The sequence below is a fragment of the Callorhinchus milii genome, unplaced genomic scaffold (assembly GCF_018977255.1).
Source record: "Callorhinchus milii isolate IMCB2004 unplaced genomic scaffold, IMCB_Cmil_1.0 Scaffold3, whole genome shotgun sequence".
Lineage (NCBI taxonomy): Eukaryota > Metazoa > Chordata > Chondrichthyes > Chimaeriformes > Callorhinchidae > Callorhinchus > Callorhinchus milii.
This window is the reverse complement of record NW_024704744.1, coordinates 88,493,477-88,518,468: the sequence shown is the minus strand read 5'-3', so window position 1 is coordinate 88,518,468 and position 24,992 is coordinate 88,493,477. Positions and strand designations below refer to the sequence as shown.

Sequence of the window (24,992 nt, the reverse complement as noted above, 5' to 3'; positions counted from 1 at the left end):
TGTGGCATTTCAGTGCCTCCGCAGAGGATCCCAGGTTAAATCGCTCAGACTTGAGCACTGAAATGCTCTGAAGGCCTCAACAATAGTGTCCACCAATTGTTTTGTCAGACATCGGGCCAAATTATTGTGCCGAAGTCACAGGGGAGAGAGGGTGCTCAGACCCAAACCATTTGTCAAGTAAAAACCTGGTTTTGAACTCCAATTTCCGCCAGTGTGATCATCACAAACGGTGAGAATTATCACATCATACATAGCAACTTTCAGTCCCCCAGTGTTACACTGCTTCCCATGCTTTTGGGTTCAGGTGCCAAACAGAAGAATAGCTGGAGAGACAGGTCTGACATTATCGTAAGGCTGCTGGAGAAGTTGCCAAGTGTTCTGGGAGTTGTCTGTTCCCTCCCCCAAGGCTAAAATAACGCTCCACACTATTCTGCAAATTCTCTGATATGGGTTTCACTTTAAAGTAGAAATTGGTTTTGGTCAAGGCTCCCCGTGCTTCAACATTCATAGTACATTCACCACGCGCAGTGCATTTAGATTAACACCAACATTTGACAAACTGCAGGTTCAAAAGGTAGTAGTAAAAATGACAAACACAAATACAATATTTTGACAATAAGATGGGCTTTTTGAAAGGAACATACTTGTCTGAGTCCCCAGTGGCTGACTGTGGACATTCAGCTAATAGTGAAACAAGCTGTCAGTAGTGCCAAACGTTCAGACAGCTTGCCTCTGTAGCAATGTGTTTGTAATGCACAAGCACATGTCTTTCTATCAGCAGTCTATGACTCATCCATTTCCTACTGTACTTCATCCACCTAGATACAACTGAAACCCCTGCAGTGTGCCCAGAGGGTATTGAGTAATTATGCCAGCCCCTGGGGTTGAATCTTCAATTTATTCATACGCACTCTTAGCAAAACACAATAACATTTTATTGGGTATTATATGTTACTTTTTTGTGAATGGTTCTGAGACAGGTAATCCTTTAGGACTGCACCATTTCCAGCTTCTGAAGATATATTTCTACATTCAATGATGCAGTACCCTTTTTCTCGGCAAGTTAAGCGATATCTCAAAATCATTAGAGATGATGCCCATTTTTAACTGCTGGGTCCAAATAAATAATAAAACAATTCCACAAAAATAAAGAAATTCATGTAAAGTCAATCATCAAATGCTTAATACATGAATTGTTCTTGGTACAAAATCATTCATATTGTTTTGTGGGGTGGGGGGGAGCAGATTCAGAGAATGGATTAATTCAAGTACTTTTTACATTATCAGATAAAAAAAATACAGGAGCAGGGTTTGCAGTTTTTAGTGATGTTTGTAAACTATAGTATTTAACCTACTACTGCAGGATACTGGTATACATGCAGTTTAGTGGGTTAAAGACAAATGCTCTATCTATCAATTTGAGGATTTTTTATTTGCTTCTATTTTTCCTCCCTGGTCTCACAGGACAACACACCATTTTGTGTGTTCTAATAACATACAGCTTTATTCCATTCAAAGTATACCCAGGGACTCAGCTTGCTGCTGTAATGGGAAGATGGGAAGGTGGGCGATTCTGGAGAGATGAGATCAAATGGCCAATTTTTTTTCATGCACATCTCTCTTGCAAGTCTGTGATCTTGTAATTTATCTGTCGACTTTGGGGAAGACCCGTTATTTAAAGAATCATCACGAGGCAGTATCCCAGATTTGTAAAATCTCAGTGCCAGAAGATTATTATTATTATTATTATTATTATTATTATTATTCACAAAGCACACAGCCACTCCATTTATGGTATATCCTGTGAAGTGCTTTGAGACGTCCACCTGCTGTGAAAGGCGCTTTTTCAAATACAAGGATTGTCATTATAACTGGATGCTACCCTCCAGAACTCTCTCACAAAGTCCCTTCACGGAACTCAAGGGTGTTCTGACTGAAAACAATGCAAAGCTGTGATGAGGTTGTTCGGTCGCTTTGTCTCAGTGTGGTGTGCAGATAGACTAGAAAGGCAATCTGTTCCAGTCACTGTGCTGAGCCCAATTATATAATTATATGTAAAATAGCTAGCTCAATGCGTAATAGGTTATTTTCAGCCTGCCCACTGGCAGCAATATAACAAAGCCATCCCAAACCTTCTCCAACAAGCTGTGCAATAGTTTTTTTTTGGATAGCCGGGTGTCTGACACATGAGGAAACCCATCACCATGCTTAAGAGTATCCAAACCAAGCTGAAATTTCCAAGGATCTCACCTACACATGGAAATCCCAGAGATAGATTTTTGGAATGGAATGCACACTCTCTCCCTGGAGGGAGGCAACCTACTTAGCTAATTCCAGAAAGCATTAGGTGCAGGTTGGCAAGAGTCAAGGCTTGGGGACCCCAGAGTGTACATTGGGGATAACTACTGGAGTCTAACCAGCTAAAAAGGCATAGCTTGTCATTGATATTGCTGTCTGACAAGCTTTCCCGTTGCTTGTCCAGCCTAGGACTATCCTATCTGTTATGGCTTTGGCTTGCAGGGTTAACAGGAGCTGAGTGGGATGACTTCCTGCCTCCAGTGATTGGTCTGCTCTTCCAAGTCCCGCCGACGAGCCAGACTGGCTGTGTTGTCATCTCTGGAATAGGCCCATGGAGCAGCATTTTCCCATGCATGTGCATAGGATTTTTTTCCAGTAGCTGATATTTTATCCCATTGTAAACAGAAGGTTCCAGTAGCCGAGATTTGCATTTACTCTGAAGCAAGCAGAAAGCAGGATTGAGTCTAAAGGATGAGAGTATTATATTCTTAACATGTGGGAGGAAGAATGCTTTAGAAGCTACAGTTTCCCTATGAGGTTGCTTGTGAGCTGTGTCCTTTGATGGTTGAGGACATTTTGCCAATGTCTAACCGAGTTAAAGACAAGATCTTTTATTCTTTAATTATAGCAGTTTAGGTAATGCAATATGCTGCATTTAAATATCATGCAATTGAAGACGGAAGATGCAGTCTAACTTGAACCAAGTGTCAAGGTTCAGAAATTAGTGGGTATTTAATCTAAAGTTCAGTTTGTTTCCTGGTGTAATGAGTCAGAAATTCCTTGTCTTAATGGTTAAATTGAGTCTTTGTTCTAAATATCCAATAGATAGGCTCAGAGATGCAATTATCAGTGATTCACTGGGATGATTTGAGCCTTTGTGAACACGTGAAACTCATGAGACAATTAACAACAATCCGTTTGATGCTCTGTGCATATCTCCGAGACCAACATGCATATTTGACTTTGTATTTTGTAAATCGTGAATCCCCTCTTTAATAGGAGATGTAATGATGGATGGAAATTACTATCCTATCTTCTGTCTTTAATTGGTTATTTTCAGAAAGTAATTTTAATGTTGGTGCAAAACCTCGATTTCTACAAGTTCCACAGGTGATGGATTTCGTGGAGGAGTTTAAAAGTAATGCAGCCTATTGGCTCTTTCAGAGAGCTGCTGTTTAGGCATTCCTAGAATTTGAACCTGTTTAAGGGAGAGGAAGATTCTAACAGGAAGACAAGATCAGCTGAATTTACTGTGGAAATATTTTTGTATTGGAGTTAAACTAAATAAGGAATCATTTTTCCAAAGAGTAATTGACTTTGGACACAGCCTTCTCACTGTGATTACAGTGTATATACTGTATTGGGCTTTTGGTATCTGATCACCATTGTGTTTCATATCACATTTCAGTCAAAGTGAAGGGAGTTTCATGCTTAAATATCACCATCTTCTGGGATGTGCATCATGTGCAAGTGACATCGACGGCGACTTGACCCCGAAGGCTGCTAGCATTGTGCTGATCAGTGTTCACACTTGATCATATTGGAATTTTGTTGAGCCTCCCAACCCCATCTACTGCCTTATAAAGGGATGCTGCGCTCCGGGACACTATCCCGCCGAAGGGGTGCTATATAAAAGCAAGTTGTTGGGTTACTGCTCTATGGAGTGAGTTACTGCATGGGGACAATTAATAGCCCTTGAACACAAAACTTTGCAAATAGAGAACAGCTTCCATATAGCGTAATGTCTCGACTGACATTCAAGTGCAATCCTCGGTGAGCACTGCATTTTGTCAAAGGTCCTTCATCTTTCAGTAAAGATGTTAAATGATGATCCATCTACCTGTCCTTGGGTGGATGTTAAAGATCCCATGACACACTGCTTAAAAAGAGAAGGTAGTTTCTCCTATTGTCCAAGCTAACACTAGACGAGATAACGGTTCTGACAAAGGGTCGTGGACCCGAAACGTTGACTCACTTTCCTTTCTCCATAGATGCTACCTGACCTGCTGAGTGTTCCCAGCGCCTTCTGTTTTTGTTTCAGATTTCCAGCATCTGCAGTATTTTGAGTTTTGTTTATACTGTAAAGTGAATTGACTTAGAGCTGTGCTTAAAGAAACTAACATGTGTGCAGCAGTTTTAAAGTCACAGTTAAAGTCCCTTCTTAAAATAATAATCCTTGCATTTGGTATAATGCCTTATCAAGTCAGATGGATGTCTCAAAGCGCTTTGCAGGATTTACTGTCAAATGGGAGTGATGAGTGATTGTGTATTTGTAGGTAAACTTGACAGCACAATTGTGCATAGCAATCTCCCAGTATACAGTACTGTGTGGTACTTGAGACTGCCTGAACAATTCTACGTGAATATGCTGGCCATCAGAATGCTCAGAGGTGATGTGATTGATGATATACCAATCAGAGAAAGGGAGCCTGGCTATTACATAATTCCTTAAAAAAAAACTCATTATTAATAATATTTCCTTATTATTAATAATAATAGGTTAATGAAGCGGGTAATAATTCCTTCAATAAAAAAATTGTCACTCAATCTGTTTGTGGGACACTGCTGTGTGCAATTGACTGCCGTGTTTTACCCACAAAATATACAATCAATACACTTTACAGTATATTCTGTGAAGCGCTTTAAGACGTCTCAAAAGACATAAGGCGCTATATCAAATGCAAGGATTATTATTATTATAACATAGTCAGCAGTTTGACAATACACCCAAGTGCACAACTAAGTTTTCAGGCATACTGCAATGCAATAAAATTGTGTACCCATGCAATTGGTTGAAACCAATCTGCACAATATCAAACACATTTCAGTATGCTGAACCTTTGAGACTACCTATTGCTCTTTCTGGATTTAGTGTGTGGGAGAGTTGGTAGTTTTTTGCATCCCATTTTGCTTTGATTAATACCAAGTCAGACTTTATTTCCCTTAGCAATAACCGAAGCAAAATGATGCGCAAAACACACCAAAGGTCAAGTGGTTTGTTTCTGGTTGTTGAATTCATTTTCTTTCAACCACCCCCCCACCTCCCTTCATTGGGTTTATCTGCTTTACTCCCCTTGTCTCTTGAAAGTGGTGATTCATGTTAAGGATCACTGGAGATATCATCTAACTTAACACAGACCAGAAAGCAAACCTGGGACCTTAGTAGTCTGCACAGCTCAATATCACAGCATGCAATGCCTTTACCCACTGAGCTAATGGCCAAGCGATGTTGAACAATTTAATTTGCATTATATCCAATTTTTCATTGGATGACTTAACTTGGATGTGAAAAGGCAGTACGTTGTGCATTAGTGCTTTTCTGTACTTGTGAATTAGGGACCCAATATATAAATAATAACCTGCAATTGTTAAAGCCCCTTACCATTACAAAACATCTCAGGATACACTTAGTTACCCAGAATTATGACTATTGTTAGATTGGCAAATTCAACTCTGCAAATACACAGTCACTATTACTTGGCAGCAATTATCTATAAACACTTTTCCACATTTCAGTGGTAAAGATACAATATTGATTACAAGGATTATTGTTATTATTATTATGACCAATTTTATTTAGCTGGAGAATTGTTGATCTGTTGAAATTGTTTCTATATTGCTTAAATGACATTTATGCCAATTCTTGCATACAACAACAGTAGTCAGAGTCCTGTAGCTCAATAGTTAGAGCAAGGGAGAGACCTGGGTTTGATTCCCGGCAGGCCGAAATGTTGGGTTTTCTTAATCTACATGCCTCTGTTTACCTAGCAATAAGTAGGAACCCGGTTGTTAAGTCGATTGGCGGACTGCTTTTCCGGGGATAATAATTCTTTAAAAATAATAATAATAAATTGGTCACTCAATCCACGATGTTTGTGGGACACTGCTGTGTTCAACTGGCTGCTGCGTTTCGCCCACAAAATATAATAATAGTGCTTGCATTTGATATAGCGCTTCACAGAATATACTGTAAAGTGAATTGACTCTATATTTGTGGGTGAAATGCGGCAACCAATTGCGCACAGCAGTGTCCCACAAACAGTCATGGATTGAAATGACCAATTTCATTTTTTGTTACAATTACTGTTTTTGTTTTTGAGGGATAATTATCAGGTGTGATAACAACAACAACAAGATTTCATTTATAGAGCGCCTTTCACGTCGGGAGGACGTCCCAAGGCGCTGGACAGTTGGGTCGGGACCCGAGCAGGAGGGAAATGGTCAAATGAGCAAAAATATCAGTGCAATAAGTGTGGAGTACTGTCCCTTTAAAAGGCTGGTATAAATACACAAAATGGTAGCACTCACAAGGAATGGAAACCGCCCGAAAAGGAATTAATAGTTTAAACTACTGTCTTCCAGAAAGCTTCCTGTTAATATTAAAACAAAGGATGCTGTGAAATGTTTTCTTTTTACCTCAGGTATATCAAAACTGTCACTAATCACTTTAAACTATGCCCTTTTATGTTCCTTCATTCTCTTTTAGCTTTTTATACACTTCTTTGATGTAACAAGGACAGGTTTGACCAGACTTCACTAAAACTGGGAAATTCTTCAAGAACTGAAGCGGATTCTGTATATTTAAAATTTATATGCTTATATATGCCTTTCTTCTGCACTTGAGCATTTTACAATATTCCTTACTGCTGTCTACACCGACGTACATCAAGAACATTTGTCCAAAAGTTTTTTTTCATAAATATGCAGAGTCGCCTTAAACTTACTGCTTCACGCTTCAGCTGCATGTGGAGTTTTGCCTGCACCTTTTTGATCAATCTGTGATCCATAAGAGATTGACTGATAAAAGAAACCATTCTGCTATACTATAGCCTAATTATTTACATGTGCTATCAGTGCACTCTACAGAAGTCTACCAACACTTAGAAAGCCTAGATGCCCTGTCTTTTACAACCCTCAAACATGTTCCTCTTTTTAAATTAATTTACCAAAAACCTGAATTTTGCTGACATTTCTTTTAAAAGCGCAAAATGATACTGTTAGGATTGAATGCACATTAACACAAAATGGACTAAGATGCAATTATTTAAAGCTCCAAGTTTGCTCACATTTATATCGGCTCATTTATTAATCATTTTGTTATGGATTGCACTTCAATTGAAAAAGGTAAGGGAAGTGATTTTCTTTATGGAGTACATTACATCTCCCAGTGCTAATTTAACTCCCCCTAAACACACATATTCAGCCATATGGCATATGCCTTTTGATACAGTTTTATGTGTTAATCTGTACTACTATATTTTCAGTTCATTAACCAAAAAGATACATGAACCAAAACCTATTTGGCCAATGAGTTGTCACAGCTTAAACTACCAAAGAGGTCACACAAAGGGTACTTCAATGCTATGCTATACGCTATACATAATTATAGTAGGATACTAACAGAAGGAGGTACATTTTAACAGAAAAACTCCATTAGAGATCTGTGTCATCAAAGTCAGTATCATCACTAGTTCAGGTCCATTTCATTTTGTTTTTAATTTCAGGTGAATCATTTGCTCACATGGGAACAAATGTCACTTAGGGAAGCTTCACCTCTTCACACACATACACACATACACACACACACACTACACACTATTTTTTAACCCAATAACAGCAAGAAGTTAGGTGTTCCAATTAGTTAGTTGTAAAGCTGCCTCTTTCAAGGATCAAAGTACATCCCTTAACTTCAGCCCTGGATGAGCACCTCTTGCTGCACTAGTATGTAATTTCCATTTCTCTCTCCGGCCATTCTTTATCTCCTTTGTTTGCGACTACGAATCTGGTGCCAAATAGTTTTGTGCTGCACTTTTGTACTCACTGCAAATTGTATTAAGAATGTCTAAATCTATTCCCTTAGGAGCCTTGTAACCATTGAATGCAGGACACTTTCACTGTATCTGTGTGGGCTGGAAATCTCAACATTCTACATTTGTGGAGTCCTGTAGCTCAGTGGTTAGAGCACTTGCTTTGCAAGCGAGAGACCTGAGTTCAATTCCAGGCAGGGCGAAACCTTGGGCAAGTTTCCTTACTCCACACGCCTAATAATAATCCCTCCAAAACCAAAAACAATAATAAATTGGTCATTTTCAATCTACGACTGTTTGTGGGACATTGCTGTGCGCAATTGGCTGCCGCGTTCGCCCACAAATATAGTCAATTCACTTTACAGTGTGTTCTGTGAAGCGCTTTGGGACGTCCTTCCGACGTGAAAAGCGCTATATCAAATGCAAGGATTATTATTATTATTATTCAGGTCGAGTCACCACAGCTGTGGGACTATGACTTACTGGGTTGAGGATATATTTGTCTCTCCGAGTCTCCTTGATGAGCCAGACAGACTCATTGACTATCAACAGAGCTTTGGATTACTCTGGACCTGCCTTACTTCACAGGTGTGTCTCCTCAGAAATTAGCAAAGCTCTGCAGAGTCAGTTCAACCCAGGAATCCTGCTTTCCTCCTTCCATCCCAAAAAGGAGCAAACTGCCAACATATAATCATCGGCAGCACTTGCGTTCATAGGTTAAGAATAGCTCGTAAATACAATATAACTTGACTGGTTAGACTAATCCATTGTCATTGGCAGTTACAATAACAGTAATAATCCATGTATTTACTGTTAGGTGTTTGAGAGTAATGGTGAATGGGTGGAAATCACAACAATGCTATCTGTGATTCAAAAAAGTGCAGCAGTGAAAGAGCAGCTGTCTGCATGGACCAAGACCAACATTTCAGAGGATTCCCAACAGATATTCACTTGTTTCAATATTTCATTAAGGTTGCAATTGATGATTTCACAGTTCCCATCCTCTCTTACACTATTCATTTGCTTGTCACTGCTTTGTCAATGTTCATACAATCATTAAAAAAACAATGAATTTTTAAATACCATGCTTTTCTTTGAATTTTTTAGTCAGATGTGAAGCAAATATGTGTAATTAAAACTACAATTCACTTACCTTGACAATGGAATATACTTGTTAGTTTAACTATAAGGAACCCAGCATTTTTTGACTCAAATTCCCATTTAATGTGGTTTTATTGATTTCTATTTTACAAACACTAACAAAAAATACATAAAATCTAAGTATAAATGAATAAAAGAAGCAACTAAACATGATTTACACTGTCACAAATACTCTTAAAATACCTAAACATAGAATTATCTGGGCACAATGATATCTGTATTCTTTCAGTAGACATCCTTCAAACGACTGCTGAATTCCTCCTCAGTGAAGTTTATACTATGCGCTATATTTCATCTCCAATTGATTAGTTATATTACAAAAGCCAGCATGATCTGCACAGGAGAACAGCTGTAATCTTACAACCTTCTGGAAAAAAATGGCTCTTTTTCAAATACTTACCCCCAGGGGGCATGGTTATTGCTGCAAGTTCACTCATCACATATCCTTGGCTATTGGAGGCATTTATTTGTACGGTGTAGTCGGAATAGGGAAGCAATCCTCCTACAGACACCCATATATCAGATTCTGCACATCTGTATAAGATCTGGGTTCGACTCTTGGTAGAATAATTATTTTTAGCTGTAAATTGACAGAGAAAAAATATATATAGTCGACTCCGACACACATTGAAAGAGTTCACTTTACAAAATTACAGATAAATACTTAGTTTACAAAGTATATAAGGTTGCAATTATGGGCTTGAATAGTACAATTAATTTTATGTTTCCTGATGTGAAAGACGCTATATAAATGCAATTTGTTGTTGTTCTTGTATACAACTGGAACGTCTGTAATGAAACTAGATTCTTCAGAAAGAATAAACCATTCAAGAAGGCAACAAAAGTCTGCATGCAATAAAACTGTGAAAAATAAATAGCAATAACTACTATATCAGCGCTAACATAATGCTCATTCATGACACAGGTAGAATCTCAGAATAGCACAAAGTTAATAACAGTGTCAATGTTTTCCTATGGAAGACATCCCAGCATGGATTCAACTAAAACAGGTAAACAACACTACACATTTAGGAAAGATGGTTCAGAGGTTATGGACATCATTTTCATACAAAGTAAACACATTTTTAAAATTATAACAACCAATGCAATTTTTACAGTTCAGTATGTTTTTGGCATTAACAAGTAAGTCTTATGGGAATGCGTTTTGCAGGTTAGTATTTACAGAGCAGCAAATAATATTCAAACACAACTTGTCAGGCAAGTTTCTATTTCTGACTGAATTACTGAAGACTGGCCCTTTTTAAATGTAAGAACTGAGTACCAAATTATTTTTCTTTAACAAATAATAACCACAATAAACCTAATAAACTATTAATTTGACAGCTGACTGTCCTGACTGACTGTTCACCCCTATCCTTCATGCTCACTATAAAGTTGGGAGTCTTTGCAACAAATCACCATACAAAAAAAGTTAGGGAGGAGCCACGTGACCTGATGCAAATTTTGCTGGATCCCAAATTGTGTCAATAACTCTCCAAAAGGTGGTTTCAGCGGGACCTGGATTTATACTCTGCAGGATAAATGTACGTGATGCAAATCGATTCCACCCTTGCTGCAAAACAGTCCCTTAAAGTTCTAGAAGCAATAGACTTTTAAGAGAGCATGTTTTCAATGTTGTTTGAAGAGCTGGGCATCCACTAGCTCTTCAATCACAATATATACCTCAGACGAGTTAGTGCAGCCCTGAGTAGGAGTTTAGCCACAAATGATCTGAATGAACAATTGGAACAGGTTACCAGCAAGGGTCCTTTAGGCCAGGACACTATATTCATGTGTGTAAAAAAAAACAGCTTGCTTCTATAATGGGAGGGCAATACTTTGAGCAAACCGGAAGCTCGAGATCAAATGGGCCAAAGGGCTTTTTTCATCCAAAACTTTCTTGCGATCTTGTCAATTCTCCTTACCTCTGAGCAAGTGAGTGGGGATGGGGGGGAAGAGAAAATATAAATCATACTTCTTCATGCTCTGAATCACTCTAGTGCTGGAAGCTTTGTCGACATCACATCATTTCCAGCAATGTAATCCAGACATTAATACTATGATTTACATTTTTGAGTGCACTTCACTTCACAAGAGAAGTTTAGTTGAAGAAGGCCCTTCAGCTTATTTCTTCTCATCCTTCCACAATACCAAACAAACTTTTTTTCTCATTACAGCATCAAGCTGTTTGTTAAATGAGTCCTGGCCTCTTTTACCGTTTCTAGTAATCTGATACAACTGTTGATTATCCTCTGTGTGAAGAAATACTTTATTAGCTTCGGCCCCAAAACTGCCTTTCACATCCCTGAACCTGTGCCCTGGTGTATGAAAATACTGTATTATTCTGTGCTAACTTTGTATCCCAATCACGCACTTGCAGAATACTGACAGGTTTCCACAACATTCACTTTTCAACTGTTGACAAAAACACTCCAGATGCTTGTTTGGATAAGGTAGTCATTGCAGTCTTGGAAACCTTATCAAAATCTATGACCCATGAGAACTTTGAGACTGACAAATACCTCACTTTAATGGGTCATTTAATAGATATCGCAGAGTATAGAATTTTTCACGCAGTACAAGCTGATGTCAAGGAAACAGAGTTTCTCTTTAACTTATTATCGGTTTCAACAACATTTCACTAATTGGAAAGTAGGAAATCCATCGCTGCTCAGTTCATTGTTTTTCTATTAGTACTGCTACATTTCTCCTGGGCAATCCTGTCGTTTTAACGTTACATGGTTAGACTCTAGACCAGGAGTTTTAAATTTAAATCCTAATCTTCAATTATATTTGCATTTGGCATTCTCCTGGAAAGGACATATTTGTCTGCCTCTGAGGAATTTACTGCTCTGGTAGAGCTAAGAAAAACTTATTGCCCCCATTCTGCAGACTAATGATGGTGAAAAAAAATTACCTAAATCTATGTTGGACAACAATACTCTGGGCAACAACTTTTTCTTTATCATGAAGTCAACGAAAAATTATTTATTTTGCTTATGTCACATTTAAATGTTCTCGTCCATTTCCCGCAACAATATTTTCTTTCCTGAAGTGTTTAGTTAATTCCCCTTCAAATGGAGGTTGGTTACACAGTGGCAGGCTCTTGTTTAAGTGACCATTACCCATGTGTGAGCTTGGACAGTGAGTGTTAGTTGACTGTTTGACCATGGGGACAATAAGAGATGAGCCCAACCTGGAGATATCCAAATACCACCAGTAGGAGTCACTGGATAGTGATTAGAACCAGAAAACCTAAGTACTTTTCTCCTCCAAGTGCTGCAACAAAACAAGCGGTTAGGGCACTTGCCTCGCAAGTGAAAGGACCTGGGTTTGATTCCTGGCAGAGCAAAACATTAGGCAAGTTTCCTTACTCCACACGCCTCTGCTTACCTAGTAGTAAGCAGGAACCCGGTTGTTAGTCGATTTGCGGATCGCTTTTCCAGGATAAAAGTCCTTTCAAAAATAAATAATTTGGTCAATCAATCCATGACTGTTTGTGGGACACTGCTGTGCACACTTGGTTGCCACGATTCACTCACAAATATACAGTCAATTCACTTTACAGAATATTCTGTGAAGTTCTTTGAGACGTCTTGAAGATATGATAAAGTATCAAATGCAAGGATGATGATGATTATTATTATTATTATAATATACTTGTACTAACATTCCTCTAGATGAGATCAGCCAATTCAGCACAAACTAGTGATACAATGTGGTGGCTCTCTGGTCTGTTCAGCGCTGTTGCTGGATTAATACATTGAGTATGAGGGGAAGTCCTCATATCAAGTTTTAAAATATCTCCACTTCAGCAAGAGATTTGACATGTACTTGAAGCAATTTTGAGTCACTCTTTTCTTTATTTCCAAAATCTCTGCTACAGAAATGAAAATTCCCTGATGATCATCTAGTGACTGGTTAAATAATAATTCACTTAACTCCCAAATTGTTTGTCCAGCAATAGAATGAATCTTGAGAGAAAGATAGCAAAACTGGTATAACTTTCATCTCACCATTCAGTTTACCGCAAAATGGAGCAGGCAGTCTCACATAGTTTTGCAATTGGATATAAACTATAAACCAATTTTACCATTGTTCTAACTGTCGTATAGAATGTTTTTTAATTCTAAGTGTTTTTTGGGGGGTCAGCTGGGTGGCTGACAAATGCAGAAAACTATCACCATACTTAGGAGTATTCAACATGCATCTCACCTATGCATGGAAATTCCAGAGATGTTTATTGGAATGGAATGCACTCTCTCCCTAGAGGGACATCCTACTTACCTAATTCTGAGAGTATTAGGCACAGGTTGGCAAGAGCTAATGCTTGGGGACTCCAGAAGGTACACATGAGTTTGCTGGGAGGAGGAAAATTGTTAAATGCCATTAAATGGTTAAGGACTGGTCTTGAATCCACAATCAAAAAAAATGGACTGATTGAGCCACTTGCACTCCTATTGATTTTGACTGACAAAGCTGACCCAGGGAATAATCAAGGCAGGTAATAAAGCTGATTTATATGAATGCAATAAATTGTTTTCAATGCAGTGAATTGACATAGTTTAACCCATTCATCGGCAGCACTGATGCTGCTTTATTTATTTCCTCTGAACGCAGAAACAAGCCAGGCAAAATCATGCAAAACAGAGTCTGTGTTGTCAAATGTTATTACCCTGTAAAATACAATGTTTCAGCACAAATGATCCTGTAAACCCATTGGAATAAGTTATCTGACATGTGAATGTATTTTGGGGGCTTTCATTGCTGGAGTTGTATGGTGCTGTTTCAAATGATGGCGATGCAAAGTGTTGTGTGGAATCACTCAGGGTAAAAATGAACGAAATTCATTAATGGTCGTTCACTGAGTGCACTAGGGGCTCATGTAAAAATAAAAAGGTCTGAATCAGAAATAATTTATGACAACGTTTGGATAATGTATTCCAGACTACTTTGACTTCATACAGCGTATAAATAAGATGGAAAAAGTCATTGCCGGATATCATTTTATGGATGGCAATAGATAAACAAAGATATTTACAATCCTAAGTTTTAAATGAAAAAACAAAATGTGTGGCCCATGCTTTCTTTATTTTCGCTATAAGATAAATGAACGTTTTTTTATGCTGAGGAATATATAATGCTAAAAAAGTCACTTTTTTCCTCAAGCTCTACATAAATCACAGAAGTAGTCAATATTTAATAATGCTTGCCTTGGTCTGGAGTCCCTTGATCACCCCTGTCATGTGTAATAGCTCCCACTCCGATATCTTTGACATAAAAGCCCAGCTTTACTGCAATACTAACATGTAGAGGGTCATTACAGATCGACATTTACCTTAATCTGTGACTGCCAACCATGAACCGATAAATTCCAGCCGATTCCACTGGGAGAAATCAGTAAACTTCTCAGTGGAAAGAACTGAAAGAAAATTCTGTGGAGAACAGAATCCATTTTCTACAAGCGTTGCTCTGTAAATGGGTTCTGACTTCTGAAAGTTCTCTCACTGCTCAGCTTACAACATTTAATACTGTTTTGATGATTTGAGTGACATTCTGACAACTGGAGATGACATGAATTACAGGCAAGCAGAAATTTGCTGTGCAAAAACAATGCAAGATTAAACACAAGGGTACATGGCTGTTGCATTATTCACCTTGCAACCCTGGCTGAATCTGCTGTTCTGTCATGGGCTTGACCGAAATGTTACTACTTTTTAAATCGATCATCACTCTCACACCTCATAATCTTACAAGTGCTTCACGGAAGAATACTTCAAAGCATACACTACAAGTAAAAGGGACATGCCAGCCTTTGTAAAGGGTCAGCTCAGTCTGCCAGCAAATCTAGATTAGAATCTAATGTGCACGGACTACCTTCTTCTATAGATATCAAAATGGGACACTTAACCCTTTAAAGGGATACCTTGCTGTGCTTAAGCTTTTGTGTTTGCAGCAGAATTGGTTCTTTTAAAAAAAAGTTTACCTTTCAATCAAAGCCAATTTATAATATGAAAGAAGTAATCTTGATTCTGCTGCAAGTCTGGTGTTTTGGAGTTCTGTTGAATGGAGGAGTGCATTCTAATGCACAGTGTGTGGTTACAGTAGCAAGTGCAAATAGATTTGCATGTTTGTTACTGTACCTGAAGCCACCTGAAGACAGAACAACAACAAGATTCCATTTACAGAGCGCCTTTCACGTCGGGAGGACGTCCCAAGGTGTTGGACAGTTGGGTCGGGAACCGAGCAGGGGGAAATGGTCAGGGGAGGGAAGGGAGGGAGCGAGGAGGGGGAAGAGAGTCGAGAGGGAAGCTGAAGGCACGGTCAAAGAGAAAGGTCTTGAGACCGGCCTTGAAGGAGGAAAGGGAGGAGGCGGCGAAGGCACTGGGGGATGGAGTTCCAGAGCCTCGGGGCTGAGAGGCTGAAGGCCCGGCCACCGATGGTAGGGCGGTTGGGGCGGGGGATGTGGAGCAGACCGGAGCCAGAGGAACGGAGGGTACGGGCAGGTAAGTAGGGGGATAGTAGGTCGGAGAGGTAGGAGGGAGCAAGGCCGTGAATGGCCTTGTAGGTGAGGATGAGGATCTTGAATTCGATCCTCTGGGGGATGGGGAGCCAGTGGAGGCGAGCGAGGGTGGGAGTGATGTGGTCCCGAAGCCTGGTGCGGGACAGTACACGAGCTGCAGAGTTCTGAATGACCTGCAGCTTGTGGAGGGAGGTGGCGGGAAGGCCGGCGAGGAGAGAGTTCCCATAGTTCAGCCTTGAGGTGATAAAGGCGTGGACCAGAGTTTCAGCAGCGTGAGGGGTGAGGTAGTGCCGTAGTCTGAAGTCAACAGGTTGGATTGATTTAAGGAAGACTTCACAAATAGCTTAAGTCAAAGTGTACTCGATTTTTTTCCTTCTCTTTTTCTCTTCCTTTCTTTTCCTCTTTCTTTCTCAAGACCTTCCTCTTTGGCCATGCTTTCGGTCATCTTGCCACCCCCATCCCCCATTGCCCCCATGCCTCTTAAATTCAACCATGAAGTCTTGTAGCTCAATAGTTAGAGCATCACCTCGCAAGTGAGAGACCTGGGTTCGATTTCCGGCAGGGCAAAATGTTGGGCAAGATCCTTACTCCACATGCCTCTGTTTACCTGGTTGTAAGTAGGAATCCGGATCGCTTTTCCAGGGTAATAATTCCTTAAAAAATACATAAATAATAAATTGGTCACTTCAATCCATGGCTGTTTGTGGGACACTGCTGTGCACAATTGGCTGCCGCATTTCACTCACAAAATATAGTCAATTCACTTTACAATGTATTCTGTGAAACGCTTTGAGACGTCTTGTAGATGTGATAAGGTGCTATATCAAATGGTAAATTATTATTATTATTAAAGTATTGTTATTAACCACTAGCTCGGGTGCAAACTCTGGATTGTCCACTGCTTTGGGATATCTGATGCGAAAGGCGTCACATAAATTCATATTGTTTTTTCTCCTTCCTTCCTTCCTTCCCTCCCTCCCTCCTACCCCTATTTTAATTTATTTTATTTTCTCTAGATTTCTGAGTCTTCATGGCAATGAGCACCATTGTCTTGCTTAGATGGCTAGCAAGTGATCTGCTCGCATATCTCTGCAAATGCTGTTCTGGCTCCAGCCACTAAGAGGTGGGACTTAGTTTCTCCCCTTTCCTATTAGGAAGTACTTAGCTTTTACATGCTGATTGAACAACAGTGATAAAGAACTCACCATTTAAGGAACTATTAATGGTAAACATATACTATACCAGTCTGTAACACAGCACTCTTTGCCCATCTCCATTTCATTACTTTTAAAACAACAACAAAATTACATTTATAGAGCGCCTTTTACATCGGGAGGATGTCCCAAAAATTAGGGTTAGAGTTAGGGTTAGGCGCTGAAAAAACCCACAAGAAGATTTACAAATTTGATGTGGTATATACTCTAGAGGGATGTAAGGCTATTTAGTGATGGAAAATAGTTCTTTCAAAAGGTACACAATTATGCATGACAGCCCACAAGTGGAATTCATGCAATGGGCCACATAATGCAGTGAGAAATCACTTTAATGTAATCTTACAGGAAGCAGTGTTTTGGGTTAGAATACTACTGTTTGGATTTGGATCTTTTTCAGAAAGTTGGATTGGAAATCGGCTTTCTGATGAATGTTAAGCAGTATAGATATGAGTTTGAGGTAAATTTCCACGTGGATCCAAGTGGGCATAAATCCACAGCACAAAACTGTGCATAATTTATTAGGCCATCTCAGTCATTAAGCTTCTGAAGTGAGAAATTGGGAAACTGAAACATCACGTAGGTACAGAAAAGTTTATCAGATCACAAGCTAACCAGCTTGCCACCATTTGCAATAATGGGATTTTCCCTTTAGAGCTCCCCAATACCTCTGGTACACACGGTTCCAAGCCAATTTACACATTTGATGCTAATAAGTGCCCCCATGTGAAGGGCTCTATATGTTGTATTGTTGCTGGGTGTAAGATTGGGGGGGTGTGGGGGGAGGGTGCAGGGGGCTGAAGGGTGTTGGGTTGGGGTGGAGGTATTTGCCAGCATTTCCATCACTTTCAGTGATATACAACAGAATAAGTTACGTTATATGTCAAAAAGAAATCTTCTTACCCAGTATGTTACATTTACACCATCCGCTATGTAGTTAGTTTAATTTAAAAAAGTACTTTCAGAAAGATATATTAATTTATGGTCCTTTATAGGAAAGTTAAATCTCTCCATAAACTGTTCAATAGATGAAGTATTAGGAAATCATTTTGCTTTATTACCTTTCACTCAACACACCTAAGATCAGAGTAAAAGCTTTCTTTTCAGATCTTTCCCACGTAACATCTTTTTCCTGATTTACAGTGCAAATAATCTGCAAGCTGCTCCATAATGTAAAATATAATATTCAGAAGGGGCAAAGGGAGAGGTTGTGAAATACTGCCTGTGGAATCCCTTCTGTTGAATTTTAGATAGATAATTTGTTCAGAGCTGCAGACGATGACAACATTTTTTCTATAATAAAAACTTTACGTGCATTCAGTACACGTATCAATATAGTAAACTGTAATCTGTGCTCGCATTCACACACATCTCTGAGGTAGTGGTAAACTAAGTTGCCTCCTCATTCTTTTTGTAGCTTAATTGTCACGGTTTGTGATCCCATCTCAGGCTCTTGATGTGTTTGTACCTTGAACACATCATGGATTATTTGTCATGCTATTGACAAGCACTGACACTGAAACAAAATTGCGTGGACCATAACTGACTTAAGGAGATGCCACATATTTAAATATCATTTTCAACACAGGTCACTAATTACTTTCCTGAAATCAGCCTTTTCTCAGACCAATTTTTTTTAAAAAGAGAGGGCAGAGTGTCAAAATCTTTATATAATATTTGAAATATGGCTAATACAAAATTCTGTTATGTTAGGATAACATTTATTCAATTTCTAATCAAATGTCCTTGAGATACATCCCAATCATTTGTTAGCTATGTTTGTAGTTAGGTCTATCATATGTGGATTGGAAGAAATAGTGAACGTTTTTCTCTGATATCACAATGTAATGGAAAGATTGCTATTTTTAAAGCAGTCGCCATGTGACGAGTACCGGCTGCTTGACTTTGACAGGAAACTTTCAGTGAGTGGTCAAGAATCATTTCTAAAATCCTTTTCCATTCTCCAGCTTTGCTAACGGATGCCCCTTCATCATGTACACCTCTCATGCTTAATCTGTTTCACAAATCCTGATTGGTTAGACAGCTGGGTTATGGTGTAGTGCGTGATGAAAGACAATCAAAACTCCATAAATTATGAGACATCACCTGTAGAAAATGTAACCCTCCCCCACTGCTACTCAGACAGACTGGGAATAGAAATTACTGTAATCAGGTCAGTGACAAATGTATGTTTCTAACATTTACTATTTCAGATCCCTACAATTAACATTTTTCACAACAGTGTTTCACTGTACATTGTGGGAAAGGATTATATAGTTATATTCAGATGATCCTTTTTGTCTGATACTAAAATGACACAAGAACAGTTTTCCCTCACCATTACAATTGAAATCAATAGAGGAAAATGGGATTTCCTTTTGAAGATGAGCTTGAGCTAATTGGAATAACATTGGCAACAGAAATATCTCAAACAAAACAACAACAACAACAAGAAGATTCCATTTATTGAGTGCCTTTCACGTCGGGAGGACGTCCCAAGGCGCTGTACAGTTGGGTCAGGACCTGAGCAGGGGGGAAATGGTCAGGGTGAGGGGAGGGAGGGAGCGAGGAGGGGGTAGAGAGTCGAGAGGGGAGCTGAAGGCTCGGTCAAAGAGAAAGGTCTTGAGACCGGCCTTGAAGGAGGAAAGGGAGGAGGCGGCGAAGGCACTGGGGGATAGAGTTCCAGAGCCTCGGGGCTGAGAGGCTGAAGGCCCGGCCACCGATGGTAGGGTGGTTGGGGCGGGGGATGTGGAGCAGACCGGAGCCAGAGGAACGGAGGGTACGGGCAGGTAGGTAGGGGGATAGTAGGTCGGAGAAACATAAGACAGTGAGCGGCAAAATAAGAAAGGCTTCACTGATCCTCACAAATGTGTTTCTCCTAGAAGGCAAAACTTCTTTCAAAGAAGTCAAGATGATCTTACCATCATCAGTTTTCTTTTCTTGGCAATTTACTTCCCCTTCCTCTCTCCCAAATTGTGATCAATTAGCTAAATCAGCAAAGAATGTATGAATTTTAAACCGCAAAAAAAGGCAGAAGCAAAATAATTCACTTCACGAGTATCATAATAGTAGTCTGAACGGGTGTCGAGGATGGCATGTAAAGTCGTGGCATTTTGTAAAACAATTGTATCGTCACATTGCACTCACAAAGCGAATAGACAATGCAAGATTATCGTTTCACTGCTGTCATGAACGACATTATGTAAAACGTTCTTGAATAATTCTGCTTCTCTTTAGAAGAGGAAAAAAAGGACTCAAGGGCAACTGGATTAATGAAGGATAGATAGAATCATCTTGAAACTAGTAGGATACCATTGCCAACTATGTGAAACAGTTCAGTACGTATTAAGGTTTGTTTCTTTTAACAGCCTTGCACTATAAGGCCCTGAAATTTCAGCTGGCCTTTGCCTTCCACAGATCAGTGGAACATTACAAATTCAGTCATAATTTGAAGGACAATTTATACTATACTTAAGAACCGCAGAAAACAGCTTCAGAATTAAAACTGAATTTAAGATTGTTCCACAATTCTGCATGACCTTAAATCTTTAAGGCAAAACTGTCTTCCAGGCTCAGACTAGGTGGAATTTCAGATCCATTGATGGAGACTGTCACAAATCAATTCATTATCTTAGTGGCACAGGTGGTCGAGCATTTGTCTTAGAAGCCGATAGTCATGGGTTTGAATCTCAAAGCTGCCTGTTTCTCCACTTTAGCTAAAACTGCTTTGGGATTGAATTTTCCCAATTCTCAGCTGCCTGATAGACGGATTGCTCAAGTACTTCATTATGCACATGATGGGGGCTGGTATAAAGTTAATGAAAGGATATTGCTATGCAATTAGTCAGTGTTATTGTTGTCTGAAATCTATACAATCAGATCAGTGAACAAAACTGAGAGGAGGATCATTATTTGGACATCACCGTATTTTCATTGCATTAAATGTGCCAATCTCCTTGTCACCTCCAGAATAGCTTCACTTAACGGGATAGGTGCTCAAAATATAAAACAGTGAGAGAATGCAAACCCTTCAATCGTGGAGTGAAATAAATGAAGAATAAATCCTCACATTTGATATATACAATTTCAAGATACCAAGAGTAACAAAGCTGGTCTAATAAATTAAATTGAAAACTATACTACCCAACTTCCATCAGGCTAATATCTAACACATTTTGTCTTTCAACTGGAACTTTAATTTATAATTTTTAGACGCTGAGTTAATGTACTAATGGCTTTAACCAGCAGACTCAATTATCGGGACATGACTTTTGTGACTTCAGCCGAGCTGAGCTGAGGGTCTACAGTCCAATTCTGCCCTCTAGTCTTATATATTATCTCAATGGGGTAGGGGAAATTTGATATGCATACTTATCTTATTGGCTGGTCAGACAGCAAGATCGGTGCTAGTTGTAGCTTAGTGCACAGACTTCCTCACCCCTGCCTACTTTTCTGGTTTCATAGCAAAGGGAGGAAACGTTACGTCTGTATTTTTACATTTTTTTCCTTTGAAATACCTGGGACTAAGAGGCAATACCTGAAGTTAATTAACAAATATTTTCTTCTTTAAACCTGACTAAACAACGATTAGGCATGGATCAATTTTGTAGTTACCATTTGTCAGCTACGAATCATAGAATCAATCCATTCTAACGGTTCGAATGCTTTGATCAAACCAACACACATACACATGCATGTACATATTGCACATACACACACAAACTTGTAAAAATGCGCATACGCTTCATACTGATGTCCACTACCAACTGGAATTGAGCAGATAAACAAAACTGTACTTCTCTGGTCTCATACTATGTGGAGTTACTAGGTTACTATATACAATAGTTGAAATTTCAATCATTGAAAAGTTTAACACCAAAAACCAGCGTATTTTAGAGATGAGGTCAGAGTTCATCTGACAATAAGATGAAATAGTAAATCTCTAAAAATACAAGGATAAGGCCTTCTGGTAAATTTGTAATTCAATGTTATAGTTCTAATGATGTCATTTAGATTTTGCAATGGAATACCTACACTCTTGAATGGTACACTTAAGAATGAATGTTTCACTAGGGCAAAATAAAGATATCTGTAAATTCAAATTCAGAGTTATTTGCATATTATTTATTCATATCATAATTGTTAATTAACAGTTAATTATAACATTTTAATTTGCATCTCAATTTCATACAGCATGTTTGTTAATGGTTGCACATTAAGGGTTCAGCGCTTGCAGTCATACAAACATTAGTAAAACCACTAATGTTTTAAGTGAGAAAAGTTATTGCAGATACAATTCTTTGAGGCCCACAACAGGATCACTGTATAAAGTAAAAAAACTTTTAAAAAATCCATAAATGCAACATGCACAAAATTTGATTTGTATGTATTAAATTAGTTTCATTTAACTGTATTCTCTCCTGTGCAACAATCGCTGAACTAAAATTGGTCACTCATGTCCTTTCTGCTGTGTGCAAATTGGTTGCTGCAATTGTCTACAAAACACACAGTCACTACACTTTACAATATATCCTATGAAGCACCTTGAGACATTTCAATGATGTGAGAAGGTGTTATATCAAGTGCAAAGATTATCATTATTCTTATTATAATATATCCCAATCCTCTATTGTTTTGTTGCTTTCATTATCTTACTCTAGCTACACTTTATTTTTTTCAAGAAAGGAAATAACCACGTCAAATTTGAATGCAGATCTTTTAGATCTCCTCTTAAGAAATCATTTGCCTTACCTCATTGAAAAGGATGAACATAGCCTCTACTCATGGAAGTAAGAAGACTGTAAAATTGTATCACACTTAAAAATTGCCAGTGGTTACAAACCAACAGATTTTAGTTTTGAAGAGGGCTAGGTTTGTAGCTTTGATAATAACAGTTATGAAAATCTCAGGAAAGAAAATCCTGCTCATATAGATCTTACCTCGTTCTACATAAAAGAGTCCTGTGAAAATAACTGAATATGTCAGAAGCCCATTTGGTCTACTTGGAGCTGTCCATTTTACTCTGACTGAACGAGCCCCTTCAGAAGCTACGGTGAGTAAAATACTTCCCATTGGTGCAGATTCCAGAGTTCGAGCATCAACCTAAGTACAAGAGAATCGAGTCAGTAAATTAAATCAGCAACAATTTTATGCGAACAGCAAACAATTTTCCAAACAAGTAGTTACGGCCCTACACCTGAAAAGTTTTCAGAAAAAAACTCATTTGCACCTTATGTAATCCACAGTAAATTGAAAGCTCATTAGAACTAGTCTAATTTGTGAATGTTTTAATGATGGAAAGGGTAAGTCAATTAAATTTAACTGCTCAGCTAAATTAAAAAATAGGTATAAAATTCAGAGCAAGTGAGCAGCTGAACTTTCACAATGATTGTGAAAAGTAATACAAGTTTTTCGGGCAAAACTACGTAAATTTTATAACTTTATGGTCAAAATATATTTCTGCACACCTTTATGGTCAGTAAGGTGAGGATGGTAATGGTGGGACGTAGAAAGCTAATCACTGGAAGATTAGGTATTGCACAATATAGATACAATGTAAAATTCTCTCACTGGAGTGCCTGGACTCTCAACTTCAGAAAAAGAAGCTCAGACTATATCACTGTGAAATTCAATTTCCCTGCACCATTTGTCTTTTCCAGATCAAATTCTTCCAGACCAGCCCCCACGCTTGTCTAAAACTACTTGTACATCAGGGTGGTCCAACTGGCAGCCCACGGGCCAATTTCATCTACTCCCCCACCTCCATATCATCTAGCCCACCCACTCACTCAATATGTTTCTGGAAGGGATGGGAAACATAAAAATATTGTTTGTGCGGCCTGTGGACTTTTCTCAAATAGAAATAGAAATGGCCCTCAGCAACCAAACGATTGGACCACCCTGTTGTATGTAAATGTTGAACTATTATTGAAAATTGAATCTATGTCATGTCAACAGCTCAAGGAGTGAGTGCAAACCCAATACAATGCACCTTCATAAGAGGAAATAAATGACTCACTAAATTGAAGGTTTATCAATTTGTGTGTAGGGGGGTGGGGTGGGATTGTTCTCTTTATTCCTTTGTAATGAAACCATTAAAATGTTTAGAACCCATCAGAGGGAGGAAACTTCTGTGAAGAATTCTAATAGTGGCAAGGTATCATAAGTGTTCGAATCATCAACAAGAAGAAGGAAATCTATTTGGTTTGGAGATCGCCCACAAGTGGTCTTAAAACAATAACATTATCTAGTTCGAATTTGCGATTGTCCTGTGTGCAGTGGGAATTGTTTTAAAAGAAGACTACTTTCTTACACAGCAACAAAAAAAGGAATAATGTCATTCAAATATTCACTATTTGAGGTGTGAAGCGATTCCTCAAAACCAACATGACATGACATGACTGGGTCATTTTACCAAATCAATAAAGAAATGCTTTTTTTTAAAAAAAATAAGACCGGCCGTAAAAATAGAATGTGTCATGCTATCAGTTAGCTGCAAGTAGCTACCCTTTGTAGTTTTGAGTGGTAATTGGAGTATTCCAAACATTGCCATTCTCCTGTCATGGATTTCAGGGTTTAGTGAACTTACTTTCAAATTGAACCAAGCTAATACAAAATGTGGTATGGATTTGTATGAGGCTGAACTTGAAAGGAACCAATGTACTGATGTGCACATTTTCAATAATGAGCCAAACAAAAACTGTGTTTTTTTACCATTGTGTAAAAAAAAGCGTGAACAGGAATGGCTGTTATTTGTAACTTTATATTTATAACTTCTAAGCTTCAATTCATTTCAGAGTCAATTATTAATTTGATTTCAAAATCACCTCTTGGTGGCGGTTTGGGGATTAGGACTCAAAATCTAATTGATGCTACAAACGTGTATGTGTACTGTACTTTTTGTGTTGATTCAAGTTAGCAGAGGTGATCAGTGTCAGCGCATTTAGAAAGCAAATACATAGATCTTTGGCAGACGTAACTGAGCACTTGATA

General features: G+C 38.7%; 1 protein-coding gene across 1 annotated transcript in view; it reads right to left on the bottom strand.

The window, feature by feature from the left end:
• ush2a (Usher syndrome 2A (autosomal recessive, mild)) overlaps window positions 1–24,992 on the bottom strand; it is a 370,702-nt gene that overhangs the window by 163,892 nt on the left and 181,818 nt on the right. The window contains exons 39-40 of the mRNA XM_042333157.1: window positions 22,940–23,102; window positions 9,667–9,846 (exon numbers count right to left, since the gene is read on the bottom strand). Coding sequence (XP_042189091.1) covers window positions 9,667–9,846; window positions 22,940–23,102 — 343 coding nt within the window. The remainder of the gene's footprint in view (window positions 1–9,666; window positions 9,847–22,939; window positions 23,103–24,992) is intronic.